At 45.1% G+C, this 20,991-nt stretch overlaps 1 protein-coding gene across 1 annotated transcript in view; it reads left to right on the forward strand.

Moving 5' to 3' along the window:
- Nucleotides 1–10,888, forward strand: part of SATB2 (SATB homeobox 2) — a 127,714-nt gene extending 116,826 nt beyond the window's left edge. The window contains exon 11 of the mRNA XM_030241871.2: nt 7,856–10,888. Within this exon, the coding sequence (XP_030097731.1) occupies nt 7,856–8,311 (456 nt within the window). The 3' untranslated portion in view covers nt 8,312–10,888. The remainder of the gene's footprint in view (nt 1–7,855) is intronic.
- Nucleotides 10,889–20,991: the final 10,103 nt, after the last annotated feature.

The raw sequence follows: 20,991 nt of genomic DNA on the forward strand, positions 1-20,991 counted from the left end.
ATTCAGAGCTAATACATGAATGTTCATCAGCATGAGCTCATTTGGGCTGCCCCATAAAATCAGCCAGTTCTCAGGCACTTGCACAGCAATGAAAGTTGTGCCTGTGCTTTTGTGGGAAGAGTTGAGTTAGCATTTGAGGGAGAGCAGTTACCCCAGGAAACACCGGGACACTGTTCTGCATTGTCAGAGTTTTCTGATTTATTTTTTTAACATTATACAGACAAAATAGTGGCTATTGTGTAGGCACGTGCTGTCTATTAACAGAGATCAGGAAAGGGAAATAAACCACGCATTACTGAAGAATAAGATCATGATTGTGGTCAAGTGGTGGCAGAAGTTTTTTTTCTCTTTGTCAAGCTGATTTGTAAACATTCTTCAAACAACTGTGCAGACAGCAGTGCCACAGCTTCTTGAAAGGAAAGCAAAGACAAGGAAAGATTCCTCTGCACAGATGTTTTACAGTAACCTCTTAGACCTGTCCCAAAGTTATCTGGTCATCTGAAGTTGTCATTGCAAGCTATGATGCACATGTGGCCTCTTAGCAGCGCAGTGTAATCAGGCTGTAATTTATATTTTATCTTCAGTGATGATAGCACTTAAAAATGTTTTGTGGTGGATTTGCTCTTTGATGCATGGTAAGCTCCTGTTAGCATTAATGGGAGCAGTGTGTGCTGGAGAGGGGGAGAGACACCTTCCCCCTGCCTTCAAGTAGAGATTAATTATGTTTTGCTTATGCTTATCACCGTGTGGGATGCCAAAAGCAATGTACAACTGAAAATTTTGTGGGTTGTTTTCTTTTTTGTAATTCCTGTTGCCTTTTTTGTCACCTTTTTGACCATTTTTGATGGTTTGGTCCTGGAGAATTGCAGGATGGGGCTGCTGTTTCAGAGGCTGGGTGTTCAGTGTCTTGCCATGCTTTCAAATCCCTGCCTATTTCCTGCCCTTGAGCAAGGCAGCCGCCATAAAGCAAAGGGAAGCATGTCGCAAGTGTGCTCCAAAGATGTTGGAATGAATCACTTCAACCAGCTTACATTCCAGCCTGGAAACCAAACTTGCCTTTGACTTTAGGTTCCCTGTGGAACTCATTTCTCTCCTCAACAGTCCTCCAAGTCCCTTTTTGTGTAGCTCAGCGTGACTTGTACCTCGGAGCCGATAGTTTTAGGATACAGTTTTTCTGATCCAATATTCTGGCTCCACTGGTGGTCAGGAACAGATGAAGAGTGATAGAAAAGGCTTGAATGTTTGGGAGTTTTTTTTAGTGTGTGACTGCTTTGTCTTTGCAGACAAAGTGAAGGGCACCGAGGGCTGCTGGCTTACGAGGTGTTGTGTAGTCACCAGTTCTCGTTGGCTGGTTTGGTCTGGCGTTCGTGAGCTGGGGTACATCACATCACAGACGAGTGTTATAATTACCTCTAATAAGGGTATTTACTCTCCTGGAGCAATTACTAAGCTGCACTGGAAAACGCACAGGATGTGCAGCCAGCATTTGAGCTACAAAATTAAAAGAAGCTCAGACTGAAGTTAGATGAAAGTGAACACATTTATCCATGTCAGACTTCCTACCATTTTGCACGCTCATATTGATTTCTTTTGACATGGTCTTCTTTTATTGAGTACCATATATTTTTTTAAATCCCTTACCGATAACAGTACCTGCTAAGGGCAATTGTAAAAGGAAACTAAAGTATATTAAACCTGCCTGGAGTCAAAATGTAATCTAACACCTGTAGTCTGCAATTTGTCATCACTTCATAGATACTTTTTCTTTTTTAATAACAGTTTTGGATTTCCCTGAGTTTTGACCTTAGGATACTGTATAATCCAAGAAAAGCAAGGAAACTAAACCACAGTCTTTAACACAGCTTTATGGTGTCAAGGTGTGAAATCACTCTGTGAATGAGCCCAAAGAAAATACTTCCTTTGGTGGTGCGACTAGTGCTGCAGTGTTTACCCAACTGAATGTATTTTTGCAAGGGAAGAAAAAAGAGTAGTCTTAAGAACCACATTTTTAATGGGAAAGAAATGAACGCAGGTGCAAATTGAAACTTCTGCTACAATTTCTTGTACAGACATTCCTGGAAACCTGTAAAGAGTTTTGGCTGTGTAATTAATGTCCTTACCCCTGTGAGCCCCAGCCTGGGAGGCTGTCAGGGTGGAGACCTGGTTATGGCTGCTGCTGCCTCTCTTCTCTTCTTGCACTTTTCTGTATGTGGAGAGAGACCAGGCTAGGGAGTGTGAGGCTGTTTATTTGAATAGATAATCTCCTGCAGATTATTCCTGTAAACTCTGGTAAGAGGGACAGCATCTCCTTCTCAGTGTCAGATTTTGCTGGGAGTTTGTCTCTTCAGTAAACTCCTAGCAGGATAGCTGGGCACTGCCCAGGGGCTCTGAGCTTACAGAGGTGAGGTGTTGCTCAGTAAAATGCAGCTGAAGACCTTGTTTAGTCCTGTCTTCCGCTCTGCCTTTGAGTCAGCTGGCCATGGGGAAGGAGCTTTTCCAGTGGCTTGCAGACAGGAGGGATGTGGTGAATTGTTTTTGCATGGAGTCAAACTGGTGGCAGCTCCTGCTGATGAGCTGTGAGGGCTGGTAAGGGCAGTAATGGATGACTGGTGTTAGGTGCAGAAATGAAGGTTCTGGACCTGTGTTTTGTAGTGTGTGTCTGTTCTCTCTGCCTTTATTTTGGAGTCCTTAAGCAGGCAAAATCTTGCTGTCTTTAGCATAGAATGTGATACAATGTTATGGCTGGCTATGAGAACAGTGTAAAGGTGAAGGAAAGCTGAAAGGTCAGACTCCTTCCCACCACTGAGACTAGATTGGTAGAATTATTTGTTTTGGTAAAAAGACCTGTAAGATTATTGAGTCCAACCATTAATCCACCAGTGCCAAGTCCACAACTAAACCATGTCTCTAAGTGCCACACCTACACATATTTAATGTACCTCTAGGGATGGTGCATCCACCATTTCCCTGGGTAGCGTGTTCCAATGCTTTACAGCCCTTTCACTAACATCCAATCTAAACCTCCTCTGGCAAAGAGAAGGCCACTCCATTCAGCTTTGCTCCTTGTGGGTTTGGGTTATCAAAATTGATGTTGACTGCCCCAAGGTATTTGTCAGTGCTCATGCTGACTATGCACAGAGGCAGGTGGTGTCTGTTCAGCAAGGGCAGTTTCTGTTGCAGATGCACAGTCTTTCAGGAATGTAACATTTTTGGTGTTTCTCTTAGCAAGGGGCATCTCCTCATCCCAGCAAATCCCAGCGGAAGGGAGCTCAGGTACGTGACTGATCCTCTCTGCAAAGGGAAGGGCAGAACCACACTAGGAAACAGAAGAGCTTGGGGTTTTCACATAGAAATGCAGTTCCTGATTCCAGTGTGCTCACAAGGCTGTCCAGGCAATGGAGGGTGCCATGTCCCAGAGCCAGTGTTTTCAGCTGGAGCCTCGCTGCTGGTGGTGCCCGGGTGTGTGTGTGTTCCTGCTTGGCTCCCTTAGCCTCTCACCAATGTCATGTGTGTAGCTCCAGCTAGAAAGTGGGTGGAAATGGAAACAAACATCAGTGGCATAGTGAATCCAGCCAAAATTAAATGCAGTACAGGCACAGACTGCAATTACTTGATGTTCATCTTACAGCTGGGTTTGCTCACCTCTCTTTTCTGTGGGAACACCAAAGTCAGGTTTCTCCTGGGGGAGCACATGGAGACATGGGGAGTGGATACATGGAAAACAGTGCAACAGTCCCTTCCCCTGATAATTCTTGGCTTTGGATTTTAGATAGACCACAAACCCTTAGCTTATTACAAATAATCCTGATCACTCCCGTAATGATACACTACATTATATACTCTCCTAAATTTAATCATTCAATATCTCACTTCCTTCCCTGTAGGCATGTACTATTATATTTTACACATGGCTTCCAGCTGCTTTTCATTGTGGCCTTCAAATCATATTTCGGTACAGTGCAATCTAAGACCAGTCACTTTATCATTTAAAGTCAACTTCCATCACAGTCATTTTCTTGCAAGTTTTCTACCAGGGTTGGTGAATTTGTTTCAGAAAGATAAGTTTGTCTGTGAGGAGAAAGTCTACCTGAATGAACCTTCATGAAGCAGCATCTGCCAGAGATACTTTGTTCTGAAATGTTGAAAGGCAGCCATGCCTATCCGTAGAGTTTAAGAATTAAAACTCCTGAAGGAATGAAAAGAATAAATCCTCTGGGCATGGAAGGAAATCTGTATCTTCACATTTGATTTAAAAGTAGATGAGAAGTCAGGAAGGGAAAGGGAAGTCAGCTCCAGATGGTGCTGGCTGTGGAGGAGGAGGAGGAGGAGGCTGCCCCACCTGTGTCTGGGGAGCAGTGGGGAAGGGCATGTGGGATGGAAATGGGAGTGGGGAAAGGGGGTGTGGGGCATCTGTGCCACAGAGTGCACCCTTCTGAGCCCAGCAGCAGCTTTCCTGGGAAGAGGAGAGCTGAGCAGGGCCATTGTTGCTATCCCTTACCTCAGAAGTCCATCGTGTAGGTCCGGCCAGCACCGTGGGCTCCCTGGGAAGTGCGCCCTGTAAGCAGAGGATCAGGGATGTTTCCTTCTTGGCAGTGCAGAGGCAGAGCAGCACTGACCTGAAACCCAAAGAGATGTGGCAGGGTGTGCACAGCAGTGCGTGAAGCTGCTGGAAATTTTACCTGCAGCTGTAGGAGCCCAATAATGACCCAGGATATGAAAATCTGGAACTCCAAGAATGGTCCCTTTCCTCTGCGAGGCTGTGGCATGCAGAGCCAGACATGAAGTAAGCCAATCACTCAGACTGGCCAACATACTCATCAATCAAGTGTAGTTTAAAGCAAATATTTAACATAAAGGTAATTTAGACTTCATATTGTACCGTGTGCTCAGCAGTTGATCTGGTTTGCATAGAAGAGTGTTCTCTTTTGTGCTAAATAGCCTGTCCTGTCAGAAGGAATTGTAAAACTGACCACAGCCCAGATCTGAAGGACATCCTGTGCATTTATCCATCTCTCTGTACATGGCTGAAAAATATAGTGTGGCTGAAATCCTTTGTTAATGCTACTGGCAATCTAGAGGAGACCCCCAGAAGTTAGTAAAGTAATGAAATGTATCTGTTGTAAGAGCAGATTTAGTGTTTTTTCATTACCTAAGATAACAGGAGGTAAAATAGAATGCAAACTTTTTCTGGTATTTTACACTGATAACAGCCAGGTTTTGCATTTTCCCTTTTGGAGAAGGTGGAGAGGTCACTCTGGAAAAGGAAGGGTTAATTGAAATTATTCTTCCCTCCCGCACTCAGCCCTCTCTGTGGTTGATTGCTTTATAGATGCTGTAGGCATCTCTTCATCTCCTTCAAATTAAACATTTTACTGCTGCTGATCCTGTATTGTTGGGTTTTTTTCATCATTATATTTGATTGGAAGTCTTGTAACATTTTTCAAGCTGGATCATTTCTCATGCTATTTGTCAACTGAAAAGGGGAAAAAAAGCCTCCTTCCAACTCCAACAAGAATGAACTGAGTAATTCACACCCTTTCTGGATGTGTTTCTATCTCTGTTAGATGCTACTTGAATCCAGCTTCTGATTAGCAATGCTACTTGCAGCTTTCTGTGTGACGCTGTCTCTAAGTTCCCTGGCAGTTTATTTGTGGTGTTAAATCCTTTCGATTTTGGCTGCTCTGGGCCTTACTTTGCCAGGGGACACGGCCAGAAGCCACAACAGGGGAGACTAGGTAGGGTCTGTGTGACAAGTTTATGGGGCTTGGTCCTGGGCTAGAGCCAGCGATCCTGGCTCTGCTGCTTTCAGTGCTCCCTGCTGACGTAGGTATGGATCCCACCCTCATCTGTAACCCTGTTTGGAAACGTCAGCCCTTCTCTTTGAAAGCAATCCATGGACAAAAAAGAAATCCTCAAAGAGCAGCTGAGCGATTCCATTCATTGGAACATTATGCTCTTTTATTGCAAGAGATGTAATAAAACATAAACCAGATTATCTGTCATTTCCATTTGAGCTCCCCCTTTTTCTCCCACTCCTTGGTTAGCCATTTCTATGGCACCCTCGGTATTTACGTGCTTGGGAGGAAAATGTGCACGTTGGCACCGAAACAAGTTGGCCGCGTTTCTGCCCAGCCTCGGCTCTCGCAAGTCCTGTGCTGGCACCTGCTCTCGGCTGTCCGTGTGGAGCTGCTCCTTGCTGGGGTGTTCCTGCCACTGTCCTGGCACAGCTGTGCCCGTGGGGACAGCGGGCAGCGCTGCCAGCAGCAGGATGTGCAGCCGTGTCCCTGCCCTGCCAGCCCTGGCTCAGCCCCGCTGGTGCCCGGGCCAGCTGCAGCCCCGGGGCCGGTGACAGCGTCCCCGGCAGGCTCAGCTCCCCGGCAGGCTGCGGTCTGCTTCCCAAAAGCTGTGACTGGAGATCGCTGATGTTACAAATTGTTATGGCAGGAAGGTTTGATGGAGGAAGTGAATAAAGGGCTCTTCGGCACAGAGCCTTTTCGTTTATTTGCTTAACAGGCTGATATTGCACAGTGGACTTCCCTCTTGCGGTAATAACTTGACTAGTGTAGTATTTTACTGGGGGCTCGGTGTGTGTGTAAAATTCAGTGCAAGTTCTCAGCACGTTTCCATTATTTATCCTTGGTTTTTTGGGATTTTTTTTTTAGAGAGCTTTAATGTAGCGTTGATTCTCTGGATGTTACAGTTTGCAGCAGTCATTTTCTTCTTGGATAAAGAGCCAGAATTCCCTCTTACTTGTGGCAGAAAATAGTTACCCATATTGATTTTGTTAGCTTTGAGTGTCAAGCTCTAATAATTATTTCCCTGCATCTGAAGAAACCTCTGGGCAAATACAGCCCTCAATCCTGTAGGGGATTTTTTCTGTTAATCTCCCTTGTATAGATTTGGTTTTAAAGAAAGCTCATGGAGCTCCTCTGTGTTTTGAACAATTCAGAGCAGGTATTTTTTCCCCTGGAATAAGGGCTGCACGAGGCCCTTTCTTAGTCATTTTAAGTGGCTGTTAGGAAGATTAAGAGCTACATATGCTTTCTTTAAACTTGCCGAAAAGGAGATACTGTGGGTGAAAATCTGTTACAAGACTGCAAAGTGTTTGCCCAAGGGTGTTTCAGAATGGAGGGCTATTATTATTTGAACTCAGAACTTCTCAACTCTTGAAATTACTATAGAGAAAGTAATGCAGAGAAATCTGTTCAGGAGACACATTAAAGCCACCTATGTCAAGCAACTGAATTGACAATGCTGTCTCTCTCTCGAGAAGGGAAATCTTAACAAATCTCTGCACTTCTGGTTTTTTTTTTCCATAAAGTAGTTGTGATGGATTTTAATGCAAAATCGTTATTCATAAAGTAGCACCTGACAATCCCACGTGTGCCTAGGCCTTTGTAGTACTTGAAATCTTGGAGAAATGGTCAAAGAGTCTAGCCTGAAAAGATGAGAGGAAACAAGGATGGGCAGAAGAGGAGCAAAGCAGAAGAATGACTTTTCTGGGATGGGACAACTGGCCAGTCATCATGACAATGAAACTGTAATGCCTTTTGACTTAATTTTTATTTTGGCTATTTTATATTTTTTATTACTTATATTTTTTATTTCTTACTTATTTTTTGGGTTTGCATTTATTTTATATTGTTTGCCTTTTATATCACTTCCTCCTTTCAGTCTGTAGTTGTGCAAACAGGTGTAGCTGTATTACAGGTGAGAAGGGCGGTGGAGAATGCAGATTAATTGAACTTTTCTTGACCAGAACAAAGTAGGTCCTGTGTGCAGACCTGTACAAGTGCCCTTGTGTCTAGCACCGTGGGGGTCAGCATGTGAAGTGTGTGTCTGTTTGATCTTATAGGTGCTGCACAGACAGCAGTCCCAGCCTGCCAAGGAGAATTCCCCACCTAGAGAAGAGGCTCCTCCTCCACCTGCTGAGGACAGTTGTGCCAAAAAGCCAAGATCCCGTACCAAGATCTCCTTGGAGGCTCTAGGTATCCTTCAAAGCTTTATTCACGACGTGGGTCTCTACCCCGATCAGGAAGCCATCCACACCCTCTCTGCTCAGCTGGATCTCCCCAAACACACCATCATCAAATTCTTCCAGAACCAGCGTTACCACGTAAAGCACCACGGGAAGCTAAAAGAGCACTTGGGAACGGTGGTTGACGTGGCAGAGTACAAGGATGAGGAGCTGCTGACGGAGTCGGAGGAGAACGACAGCGAGGAAGGCTCTGAGGAAATGTACAAAGTGGAGGCTGAGGAGGAGAATCCCGACAAAAGCAAGGCGGCTCCAGCAGACATCGACCAGAGATAATGTGAGATAGGAGTGCAGAAAGCAATACATTGATCCAAGGATTTTCTGGTTTTATTTTTGATTTTTTTCCCTCGTTCTCCTTTTTGTTTGTTTGTTTCCGTTGCGCACGATCCATGTGCAAACAGAATGAATTCAGCATTGCCCGATCAGACACCGCCTTGACGCAGACACTCGAGTGTTACACTTTCTACATCTGACTGAAGCAATCGTTGTAGTCACATAGGATTATGCCTTCATCAATCTTGCACTTATGAAAGGGACAGCTAGCAAGTAAATGGGAAGAAAAAGTCCTATGAAATCAGTGAAGGGAAATTTACAACTTTGTGTGTGTATATATATATTTACATAATATATATATATATATATATATATTAAATTGCATGGGACGGAACTTTACAACCTGAAAGTATAGACTGTGAAATGAGCTCTTTAAAGATGAGACTTGTTTATGTTTTAAAACCACTTCACAATGAGTTGCTTTGGCTTTTTGATAAACTGCCGCCTGCTCTCAGGGTGTGGTGACTATTTTTGAATTCCTATTTATTTTCTATGTTTATCCCTGATTTTTTTTTTTCATTATTATATGGCTTCCTATCTGGCAACTTGATGGGTAATTTTTGAGGTATTTAAAGACATAAATCAACACTGCCAAAAAAAGAAAAGAGGAAAAAAAGAGAGAAAATAGAAAAACAAATCAGGGCACCTTAAAAAGAAAACTAGTAAGTTAAAAGTACTTTGAACACGATGCACACTTAAAAGGATACAGCATGTTCCACTCTCCAGATAGTCCTTTCTGTAGTGAACAGATGAGTTTTCTTGGGATTCTGAATGACTAAAGCAGAAATGCAGTGCATAAAAGACTTGTCCATTAACGAGGTCTTTATAGAAAGAGAAAAAAAGATAAATGTCTTGAGATTTGATGTATGGAATTCATACTATCAACCACATTTTACCATGGATTTTATTTACCTGTTCTCTGTTTCAGATCTTAAAATTTATAAGCTTCCTTCTTGTTGTTGCTTTTTGTTTGTACTGAAGTGAAACACACACGCACACACACGTGTAAAGTTACATTGCGACACAAAATGCCACAATCCCGAGAACCCTGGCCAGGTAAATTGCTGACAGCCCGAGGGTTTGCGTTGCTGATTTCCCGCTCGCCCTGCCCGCAGCCTCCCCGTGTTTCTGTCGTAGCTGGGCTCCTCGTGTCCGCGCTCCGTGCCCGTGCCATGCCGCGTTTTCAGCCGCAGGTCCCGTCCCTGCGCGCCCGGCGCTGCACTCCCAGCCCGCCGGGGCCGAGGCTCCGCAGCGCCCGGGTAGCAGCTACGTTGCACAGAGCAGAGCCTGTCCCGACTGACTCTTGGATGGCCTGAGCACTAAAGCTGCAATCTGCCATAGCGTCCACCCGCTCTGAGGCACCCTGTCGAGAGAGACGCCAAGTAGCATTTACTTTTCACTTCCGTGCAATGATGTCCGAGACAAAGACCTCACCTTGCAGCTGGATTGATTTCAGACGCCTGTAAACTGCAGCCATAATGGTACCAACAAAGCTTCTGGCTTTTTTCTTCCTTTTTTCACATGGGCTTTTCATGTAATCTTGACAAAGACCTCATGCAATATCACTTTGAAAGTTACTTTCTGTTTACTACACCAGGCAATGTAATATAACTGTTAATACTATTTATATATTTGAAAGGTATAAAAGGTAGGAGTTAAAAACGAAAAACAAACCTCTACGTGTAGATATTTACTCAGAACAGACAATATACAGGGAGAAGACGTTGCAATACAAGCTAATTCTAGCTGCTCAGTAACCTCTGGAGTTTTTATGAGATTTTTTCAGAGCTAATGTTTGAAACATAAGTATCTCTGCATAAATTTCATATACCTTTGCAAAATTATGGTGGGTTGCTTACTTAATGCCCCTTTTGCTCTTCATCCTTTAGTTCTGTAGTTTGCTGCAGCTTTAATCAGAATTTCGATGGTTGCTGCTTTATGTTTCTCTCAGAGCTACGCTTTCAAAACTGTCTTCTTATCCTGTAGCTGAAATCACTCCATACATTTGAAAGGAAACTGAATTTTGCCAAGCTATGTAAGTTGTTCATCTGATGATGGCATCGACATTTGGTATCTTTTACACTTCAACCAAAAATTTTATTAGGTATTTTTTCAATGCTGAGTCTTGCCTTTTTATTTTTAATTTCACTGCCAATTTTGCAGTGGTTCTAAGTGAATCTGTGGGCATTTTAGCCTGTGGTCTTGCCAGAACTTTGCGAATTACAATGCATATATGTCTATTTATTCAATATCCATCATATAATATCTATTTGGAGAAAGAAACTTTTCTTGTAGTGCCTCTTAACAAAGCACAATTTTCCGCCTTTTTTGTGAAATAAAAAATAAAAAAAACAAATTGTGTTTTATTGCGGTATCAACAATGTGAATAAGGATTAACATATTGTAAATGTTCATTTTTCCATGTAAATCAACTTTATCTTCGTTATCACTAAGTGATAATTAATTTTTAACTTATGTGCATTGTTAGGCTGTTAGAATTTTTTGGTTGTTGAAATAAAACGCATTCAATAAATATGACTTAATTTGTCAAGTAATTTACTGGGCCTTTTTTCTTTTCTCCTGAGTTCAAGTGGAGCAAGGTCTGCAAGATGGAGGGGGCATATTTTTGCCTGTTGAAAAAAGCTTTGATCAATATTATTGGGTCTTGAAAACCTGCAGAAGTCCCCTGGAGCTGGCACAGCTGACAAATGTGTACGACCAGGACTAAGCTGTTGTGTCAGTGGCTCTCTGTGCACTTGTAGGTGCCTGCACAGGGTGTTTCTGGTGGGGTCAGGAGGGTGGGGGTGCCTTCAGCCCGTCAGAGAATACACTCAAAACACACACTTAAAGATCCACTCCCAGTCTGCTGTCTTCTTTCACTGGTAGATTTTTTTCTGTTTATAATTAAAAAGCCACAAATGACTGCGTGTCAGGAAACTTTTGGAGCACACATGTCCATGGTTAATGGACATAATAAAAGGCTTTATTATATTTATAGCAGGGCATCCTACTGAGTGCGTAGAGGAATGCCGGAAGGATTGATGTATCTCAGAAATGTGTGAAATGTTTTTGGGGAGAATACAGATAAATGGAAAAAATTGCTCAAAATTCTTAAGCTAACAAAGTGGTAAGTATCTGGATTCAATCCTAGCAAACAAATCATATAGTGCACATCAGACTTGAGTTGTCTAGGAATTGAGATAGAGCAATTTTAAAAAGCATTTTTAATTTTTTTCTATAGTTCCAATACAATAGTTCTTCCCTTTTTGGTGGCTTATTTATATCCTATATAAAATATCTATGTGCTCTCTTGAGGAAAAAAAATAGGGGGGGTTCAGGAGTAACCACATCTTTGTGTGCCCAGCCACCTGCGTGCCACTTGTATTTAATCTGAGACCAGGGAAAACCAAGCACCTTTCTGTGTGCTCGGGGAATGTCTGGGCACCTGAGGCTGTGCACAGCAGCCTTTGTGGGGTGCTGTTCACTGGGGTGCACAACTGCTGTCCCTGCACTCACCTCTGAGGGCTCCTGGGCTGGCTGTGCCCTTCCCACGGGAGCTGGCACTGCCAGATCTGGTGTCTGGCTCTGCCGCCTCTGCTCTGAACTCTGGGCAGGCTTTTGCTGGTAGGTGGCCCAGGGCTGGGACTCTGCTGCCCTTCACAGGCATGGGAGGTGACAGAGGGCACAAACTTGAAAACTGCTCCTGCAGGTGCTGTGAAGGCACTGATGGTGTTGGATTGGGTGTCTGTCCTTTCTGCCTGCCAGCAGGACAAGAAACTAAAGGAGAAGCAGCTCTCACTTCACTGGGAGAGAATTTTATACATGAGCCCTGTGTATGTGTGTAGCTAAATAATATTTAGAGAAAGACACACTTTTACACAAATATTTTAATTGGGGGAAAAATCCTATAAGCATATGGGTTTTTCTTCCAAACTGTAAAAAAAATAAACATTTAATAGCTGCTATAGCAGAAATATTTCTATTAATGCTTCTACTTCTCTATACTTTACATGCTGCTGCTCCTATTTGTTGTTCATGTTTTAGTCATCCAGACATATGTATTTCCAATTTCAAACCTGTGTCAGGGAAAAATAAACATACTAAGATTAGTTTAAAATGTTTTAAGATGATGAACATACTGACTAGTGTCTTAAGTTCATTGTTGCTTAGATAAAAGTATCCACTCGATCTCTTTCCACTTACTTAATTACCAATTATTTGCTCTGGACTAAATGGATTAAACTCCCTCAATGATGAAATTTTTTTCTATCCTGAACCTGTTAAACATAGAGGGATAAAAGCTGGATACATGTGACAGCGAGCAAATGGCATCTTAAAATCATAAACGAACCATTACAAAAAATCTCCGCTTACAATATAAAGTGCAGCAATTAATTAAAGATGCAGTTTTAACTTATTTATAGCCATTAAAAAAACATACTGGTTTTAACACAAAATAACACAAGCCAAGTCATCCAGGGGAGAGACACTGGCAGCCGGAGACTTGGGGAGCAGGCAATGAATGTGATAAAGCCATCAGGGAACAGCAAATGCAGGCCACACCCTTGAAACCTTTGGGAAAGTTCACAGAAGCAAGGATGGAGAGAGGTGGCTCTGGCATCCCTGCCAAGACCCCCTTGTTTGTTGCTCGCATGCGAACGGTGCAGGAGGGAGAGCCCCACCTCTGGGATGGCAGGAAACCTGAGCGCTCCCTCCTCGGAGGCGGTGCGGGCGGTGGGGAGCTTGCCCACAGCAGAGCGTGCTCGGGGTGAGTCAGCCCTACCCCCGGCAAAGAGAGCATTCGGGTGAGGGAGACACAGCAGCAGTTCAAGTGCAGATTTCTGCAGGCTTTCCCCTCCTTCCAAAATTTTTGGTTGTTGTTGGGGATGCTGGTCCTGCTTGACTGGGAGGAGTGGCTCGCTAGAGCCAGGGGGAAGGAAGGTGGTGGGAGGCAAAGTGAAGCTCACCTACTGAGCTGTGAGTTGTGGCTGCTGCTCCCTGGCAGGTGGGTCTTTGGAAGGCTCTCCTGAGCACTCCCCTCTGCCAGGGTAAGGGACACACACCAGGCACACCACACTCCAGCCCTGCAACTGCTGGCTCTGTCTGCAAGGCAGCACTCGCTCAAGGAGAGTCATCCCCTCTGTCCCATGGTACATTTCAGGAGCTACAGCTGGTTCCTGCTAAGAGAAGTGGTGTAATTTACCCTTCAGAAGGGATCTGGTCTTGATTTGAAGACCTCAGGAGCTGGAAAATCACTGTTGCCCTAAGTAGTTTGTTTGAATGGTGGTTTCTCTCCCTACTAAATTTTACCATATTCTAAGGGGAATTTGGCTTTCCCTTCCTGGTTTTGTCTTTTGTCAGGCTTTTCTCTTCTGGGTCAAAGTGCCTCATAATGAAGGATATTTTTTTCCCTCAGAAGTAGCTGTCCTAATCAAATGAATTTTCCTGAACTGAGGCCTTATTGTTCAGCTGTGGCTGTTTCAAGGAAAAATTTGCTTTGGCTGGTGAGGGAATTCCCCCTTGTACTCCTTTTGAGAGTCCATCGAGATAATGACAGAAAGAAAAGCTTTAGGAAAAAAAGGCTATTTGCTGCTGGTGAGCCTGGAATGCTCACAGATAGTATCTGTCACATCTAAGGTATCCTTAGTTCTATTCTGCATAAATGCTACATAATTGTAGATTTTCATCTCGTAGCCATGAGGAATGACATTCCTTGGCATGGGGTGAAGATCTCCAACGAAATGTTCTCAGAAAAGAGACATTATTTTTATGATCAATCGTAACAGTTTTGATTTACAAGAGCGGAAATGCAGGTGGTGTTCACTCCTGTTACAGCACCAGACTAAACGTGCCACCAGCCAATGTCTCCTCGCTGAGTGACTCTGGGCACGACTTTCAGGGCTTTCTGGGGAACTGACTTCCTTCAGGGTGGGAAGGGGCAGCCAAACACAAACTAAGTGCACACACATGGACCACAATCCTTCTGAGACAGAAAGTTCTGTCGACCCCCGCAGAGGCGACAGCAGTCTGAGCCCTGTTTGAGGGGGTGTCAGCAGGCCAGTGCCTGCCTGTTTCTTAACCCGTGTGCTGCAGGTCTGTGGTCTCATGTTTAAATGGATGTGCTCCATGCCACAATAGGACTGCAAGTACAAAGTTAACTGCTGGCATTGCCCCAAAGCACAACCACTCACACAAAAGCTGTTTTCCATTGCAGTGTTCATCCATTTCCTGTCACACTTCTCTGTGCACTGCAGAGCTGTTGAGGTAGCAGGACACAGCACTGGAGGTGATGCTGCACCTTCCTCAGACACCCAAAAGTCATCTGAGCCATTTTGTCCACAGTCACAGGGAGAGCGCAGCCCCTCTGTCCTATTGATGCTGTGTTCTTCTTTACAAGGATGGCAGTGGGAAAAAGTGAAAGGACCCCACAGGAGCTTGCATGAGCTGGAAGGATGCTGAGAGCAACAGAACTCCTCTGTCACAGTCTCAGAACATCTGCTCCTGGGATGAAATAATTGAGTAGCCTGAGCATCAACCATGATGCCTGAGCAGCAACAACCACCACGATGTCCCCTGACAGCTTCCTTACAAGTACACTTAGGAGGTGCCCCCTCCATGACCCAATGACCACGTCAGTGGGACCACATTCCCTTGGCTTTTGGAGGAGAGAGAGAGAGAGAGAGAAAGAGAGAGCGAGCGAGCCCTCTTCCATGCCTTAACAGACTGTTCCCTCCTTGTCCAGCCTTGGTCCCCCTTTACCATATGATGAAGTACATGCTACATTCATCACAGACTCAGCTACTTATGATCAGAGATGACCAGAGAAGTTTTTGGAATGTGTTAGCTCTCGAGAGGAAAAAAATGTAGCAGATTGGTCTCACTGACACGAAGGAGACTCTTGCAAGGGAAGTGGAGCAGGACATGACCAGCAAATGCAGTCCTTCACCACAGGGTTCAGCCTTTGGTTTCTCAAACCCACCATGTCTCCTCTGTTTGTATTTAAAGGCCATTTGTCTCCCCTATTTGTATTTAAAGGCTGTTGCAGAATATCATTCCCTTAATGGATCTATTTTCACAAGCCATTTAGCATCATTTGTTCTGTGTCAACATTGTCCTTTCATTTAATTTCCCCCACCCAGCGTCCCTTCCTGACCTCTGGCCACCCACCACCCAATACTTCATAGACAGCAACTGCACCCCCTGCAAGCTGGGTGTCCCTGCGCCGAGCCAGCCCAGCCCTGTCCCAGCACGGCCATCTGGGGCTGCCGGGATCCGCAGTGACAGGCACGGCTGCTGCTCCCAGCGCTGCCCCTCGGCTGCTGCTCCCGGCCCCGAGCTGTTGTGGGGCTGCCTGCGGGCAGGAGGCTGCCCGGCCCCGGAGGGAGCGCAGGCGCTGCCCCGTCCCACCGAGAGCCCTGACGAGCACTGACAGAGCCCTTCGGAGGAGATGCTCAGCCCCAGGAGAAAGAGAAGTGCTTACAGCTGCCCCGGTAATGAATGGCTGGGACACAGTCCAGGCAAAGCCGTATTCCAGAACCCCCCTCAGTACACAAGGGAAAAACCAGGAGTGCCCCATGCAAGAGAGGTAATGAAAGACCACAGCGAGTAGCTACCAGCAAGAGAGGCATGTGATTGATCACCACGGACTGGGAAGGTATCTGGAGACATTAGCTTCTCTCTAAATGCAGGGAGATGACAAAGCACGGGCTATGAGCATACAGGACACAGAGCATGGCATGGTTCCCCAGTGGAAGCCAGCTGCTGTGGGAGGAAATGAGCCCCAGTGTAATGCAGGCAGATGAACAGCATTGCTCAGCCCTACATGACCACGGCTGCTGGGTGCCCTGCCCAGGCGGTTGTGGCTCCCACACCAGTGAGCCTGGAGCTAAGGAGTTTCCATGCTGGAGAGTGAGCAGGACTGTGGGGCTGAGAGAAATAATTGGGATCTTTTCCTCTTTCTTCTTGTCTTTCAAAATACTTGCATGGCAGCTGGGTGAATGCTGGTTTCATAATTGATGGACGTGGTCTTGGCAATCTCCTTTGAAGAGCCATGCCTTGTCACATAAATATCATCTATCAGTGCCCATTGTCTTTATAGTGATCTTGAGCAAACAGTTTTATTTTCAATCAGGACATCACACATTGATCTAAACGCTCATCTGTAATGGATCAATTTACATTAGGAGAGCAGTATTGTAGCATTGTTGTTCATTATATTGAAAGAAGTATATGTTTAGTTACAGGCTAAAATCAATTAAACAGCCTTGTGCCTTTTGCTGTGAGAAAGTCAACAAGCCAGTCTGTCTTGGACAATTATCCAGCTACAGATCCTCTAAAAAAGGGCTCCACTCCAACATCATCCCCTTCCACCCGAGTTCTCAGTTTCTCCTTCAGAGACTTATTTTGCAATGTTTTTCTTCTTGTGCAGTCTAGTAAAACACTCACCTAAAATGCATGTGAGAGAAATGAAAGCAGTCTTGCTCTGCTGTTGTGGAAGGGACTTTCCCAAGGCCAGGCAAAGCCAGGTAGCCAAAAGGGAAACCTGCATTCTCACCAGAAGGCTGCCTGATAACACACAACAGAATATGTTGGATATGCTGAAAAATGTAATGATACTGTTTGTATCTTTGTATATGAGATAATTCTCTCCAAGAATCCCCGATTTCACTGGAGGAAAAAAGGAGGGAGCGGGAGGCAGGGGAGGAATTTGTACCTTGGGCTACTTTTTCTTGCCTTACTGCAAGATAGAAGACTGTATTGAGTGCTGGAGACTTTCTGACAAAGGGAACATGATTTGAGTTGGTGGTGTAGCTGCAGAGAGAACTGGAACCTGCAATTTCAAAAGCAAAACACATAGGGGAACTGCAGGGCAATGCAATGATGGGATTTGAGGAGCACATTTCCTGGGGCTCTGGTGGATGTGATGGAAACAGAGGAAGGTATTACCTGCGCCAGCCCCCTGTCAGAGGCCTGTGGCAGAAGGGAGCATGTCCTTGTGCTTGCCTGCTGTGCTCTGTCACTGCCACAGGGCTGGGAGCAGCCGGACTCTGGGCTGCCATGCAATTCCCAACTGGCTCCCACTGCTTTCTGCCTGCTGGCAGCAACTGACCAAGCCCATGGTACAAGTGCAGCAGAGCTGGGAGGGCCAGGCTAAACCATGACACTGCAACACTTGATGAATGTAATCAAGGTTTTTGCTTTTCCTTGTGCAAAACTTGAAGAACTGGCAAAAGTTATCAGCAGGGGTAGATTCTTATTTTGTGGTTGGAATTTCCTCATGACCTGCCCTGTGCTCTAAGGGCTTGTACAGCATTCCTAGTTTATATATATGTGTGTGGATGTGTATATGGTTTTTTGGCTTGAGACTTCGCCCACTCCTTTCCTACCACTGAGGTCACTCCAACTCATCTCACTCTTTCATTATATGCACAAAACACTGCTGCAAAGCTAATAATAATAATGAGAAGGAATAGCTGATATTACAAAGCTTATTAGGAAATTGATCTTTGATTTGCTCTTGAATAAAAAGGCAGACCTCAAAACTGCTGGAGCCATTCAGTTAATTGGTTATTGGCTCTCTTGAGTGATTATATCCACCCTGGTTCCACCAGGTTCAGCAGGTCTTGTGCTGGTCAATTAGCCTTTGGCATCCATGAAGGGAAAGGCTTCATTCAGGTTTTCTCAGACACTGCTTGTGTAGCATAAGGTGGACTGAGCAGGAGAGGTTCCCCATGGTCAGAATCCTGCTCCTGAACTGGCACCAAAAGGGTATTTTTGTTGTACCCCAGCCCTCTGAAAAGGTGGATGCTGTTAAGTGGGAGGCTCTGCCCCAGGGACTGCCCTGCAGAAGGACAGCAAAAGGCAGAGGGCTTTGGGAGGAGCACAGCAGTTTCCTCCAGGGTGCTCTTCAGCCAGTGTGCCCAGGGTCTCTCTCCTGTGGGATGAGCAGTGCCAGCTGTGAGGATGGATGCCCTGTTGCTTGGTGACAGTGGGTCTGCAACTCACCAGTCACTACTGCTCTGATTCCTTCAGCATTTCCAGGGCTGTGCAGAACTACACAGCTGACGCCATTTGTGGCTTTTCCTCCAGAGTGCTCCATCCTGCCCTCAGTGCTATGCCTTGCCAAAGGGCTCCAGTACTTGCATTGCTATGATGCAGACCCTGTAATAATAGTGGTTACATCCAGAGAATTCAGTTCAGATTTTAAAACCTCATCAAATAGTTAATGACTGACTATTTCAACACAGCAGCTCCTGCAAAGAGAAGAGAGAGAGGGAGAGGGAAAAGTTATTCATGTCCCATCTGTCTGGAATGCTTGTCCCCTCCCTCCCACCCACTGAGTCACTTCCTCCCTTTATATATCACTTAAAATTTTTCCTTTCCCCTTTAGCTTATGATTAACAGGCATTTACCCTCTGCAAATCGTTCTTTTTTTATGATGCATGATCAATGTTAGTTAAGGCTCTATGGATAAAAAGAACGTATTGTCTTGCAAATGCACGTATGTGGTAAAATGCAGCATATACTGCATGTATGGTGTGTGGAGGAACACATCAACCACTACAATGTCCAGCTGCTGATCCAGCCTTCCCAACTGAGCTACAGAACTTGCAGTGTAGTGCCCTGGCTATTTTTATCCCCCAGCCCAAAGAACAGCCGTGTGCAGGGAGAGGTACATTGCCTGAACTGTGAGGTGGAGGTGTTTTAAAGCAGCAGGGAGGGTTTCTCTCAGCTCTAGGACCTGACCCAGGTGGGTGTGTGGGATGGGGCCACTCAAATGCCTCAAGGTGTGTTTGTGAGGAGGCTTGGCTAGCTCAGCCCACTGCCTTGCTGCCAGGGCTTGAGGCAGCTCTTTTACTTAGCAGGTGGTGAAGGGCTCAGAGGAGAGTGGCAGGCAAGAGAAAGGTGGTCTCCTGGGATCTCTGCAGCCTGTGGGGATGTGCTGGCCTGCCACCCCAAGCAGGGGAGACTGGCCTGCCTACAGCATTTTGTTGGAGGAGCAGGAAGGACTACAGAAGGTGAGAATGCTGGCGGGTTCATTCTGAAAGCAAGCAGGATAAAGAGGAGGAGCCTGGATGCCTTCTGAGTATGGATGTGAGATGGTGGGGATGAGTCTCTAAGCTGTAAAGTAGATGAAGGTTAGAAAAGGGAAACTTGAACCTCCTTGGACAGGTTATTTGAGTTACTTGAGGTTTCCCAGTGAAGAGAGAGAACACTAGGTCCTATGTAATCTAGTGCAAAACCTTGTATGTGTTTACTCGCTTCAGCTTTTTTGCATGTGGCTCAGAGGGAGGGTGTATATTCACTTGGCACCTTGTTATTCTGACAATACAGGAAAGTTTTGGTATTTAGGGATGTCAGACTGACACAGCTCATTAAAAAAAAAAGGTTTCAAAACCAAACACTTGAGCAGCTATCTGTGACTGGGGGGAATCCCAACCCCAAAGAGACACCAGCATCACTTTATCCAGCTGTCAGTTGCTGTTCTCTTTTTATGGTCATCTGCAATAAAGTTCCACCACCTTTTCTGGTTTCTGTCAACTGTCCATAAGCTGATGGCTGATGCAGTAACCTAGGTAGTACATCCACTCTGGGACGCACTGAAGGATGGGGCACAGATGTGTCACAGACCCTCTGTAAAGAGCCAGCTTGGCTCCTGCTGGAGGCTTTGGCTGTGTGTGAGTCCTGCTGGTTCTGCGCCCGCCTCCCACTTCAAGGAGCTCCCTGCAGGAGTGCCTCCATGCTGGGCTGGCACTGATCCTTCAGTGCCTTTTTTTTTTTTGGCTCTGACTCTGTGTCCATGTGAAAGTAGCTGTCCTGGCTTGTGTGTTCTGTGGTGCTGGGGCTGGGCTCAGGAACTACAGCCAGGCCTCTGAATATTTAGTATCTGAGAGGTGACTTTATTTTATACACGTGGGAGATGCTGCAGGTGGGCTGAGGCAGGTCCAGGAGCTGAGGGTGGACCTATATTTGCTGTAACTTCACAAATCATGAGCTGAGTGCACTGAAACCCCAGCAGTTTCCCTAGAAGAGCAGCACCGGAGAGGAATACATGGGTCTTGTAGCTTTTATGACACCTAATAGATTGTAAAATGGCCATTGAATTTTATTGCGTTTGTGGGAGACTTGATGAGTCGAAGGATGGCGTGCTGTGTTACTGGAAGTCAAATAACCACTGATGCTCCTGTTGCTGGGTGGCTTTTAAAAAGGGAAGTTTGTTAGTTCATTCTCCGATGCCTTTGCTCCAATGGGTAACCATATATTCTTCAGAAATTTTGTCTTCTGTTTTATCTATTCTTTCTCTATTTTTGGAAACAGTTTTATATGTATGAATGTGAGGACAGCATAGCTACCCTTGTATTATGCATCAAATTAATTATTTCATTAGCTCCAGGGCAACCTTTGGAAATAAGACAATAACGTCAGTTGTTTATTTCCCTGAGATGTTAATGATTAACTCTGAAAAGAAAAGTAATTCTTCTATCTGGCCTACATAAAGTTTCATAGTTCCATGGAACAGCAAGATGCCTTTAGGTAGTATATGGCATGCAAAAAGATAAGCTCTGTAACATTACTGTGCAGATAGGTTTGGCTCCTGGAGAACAACTTTAGCCTAAGACTTT

Source organism: Serinus canaria, chromosome 7 (genome assembly GCF_022539315.1).
Source record: "Serinus canaria isolate serCan28SL12 chromosome 7, serCan2020, whole genome shotgun sequence".
Lineage (NCBI taxonomy): Eukaryota > Metazoa > Chordata > Aves > Passeriformes > Fringillidae > Serinus > Serinus canaria.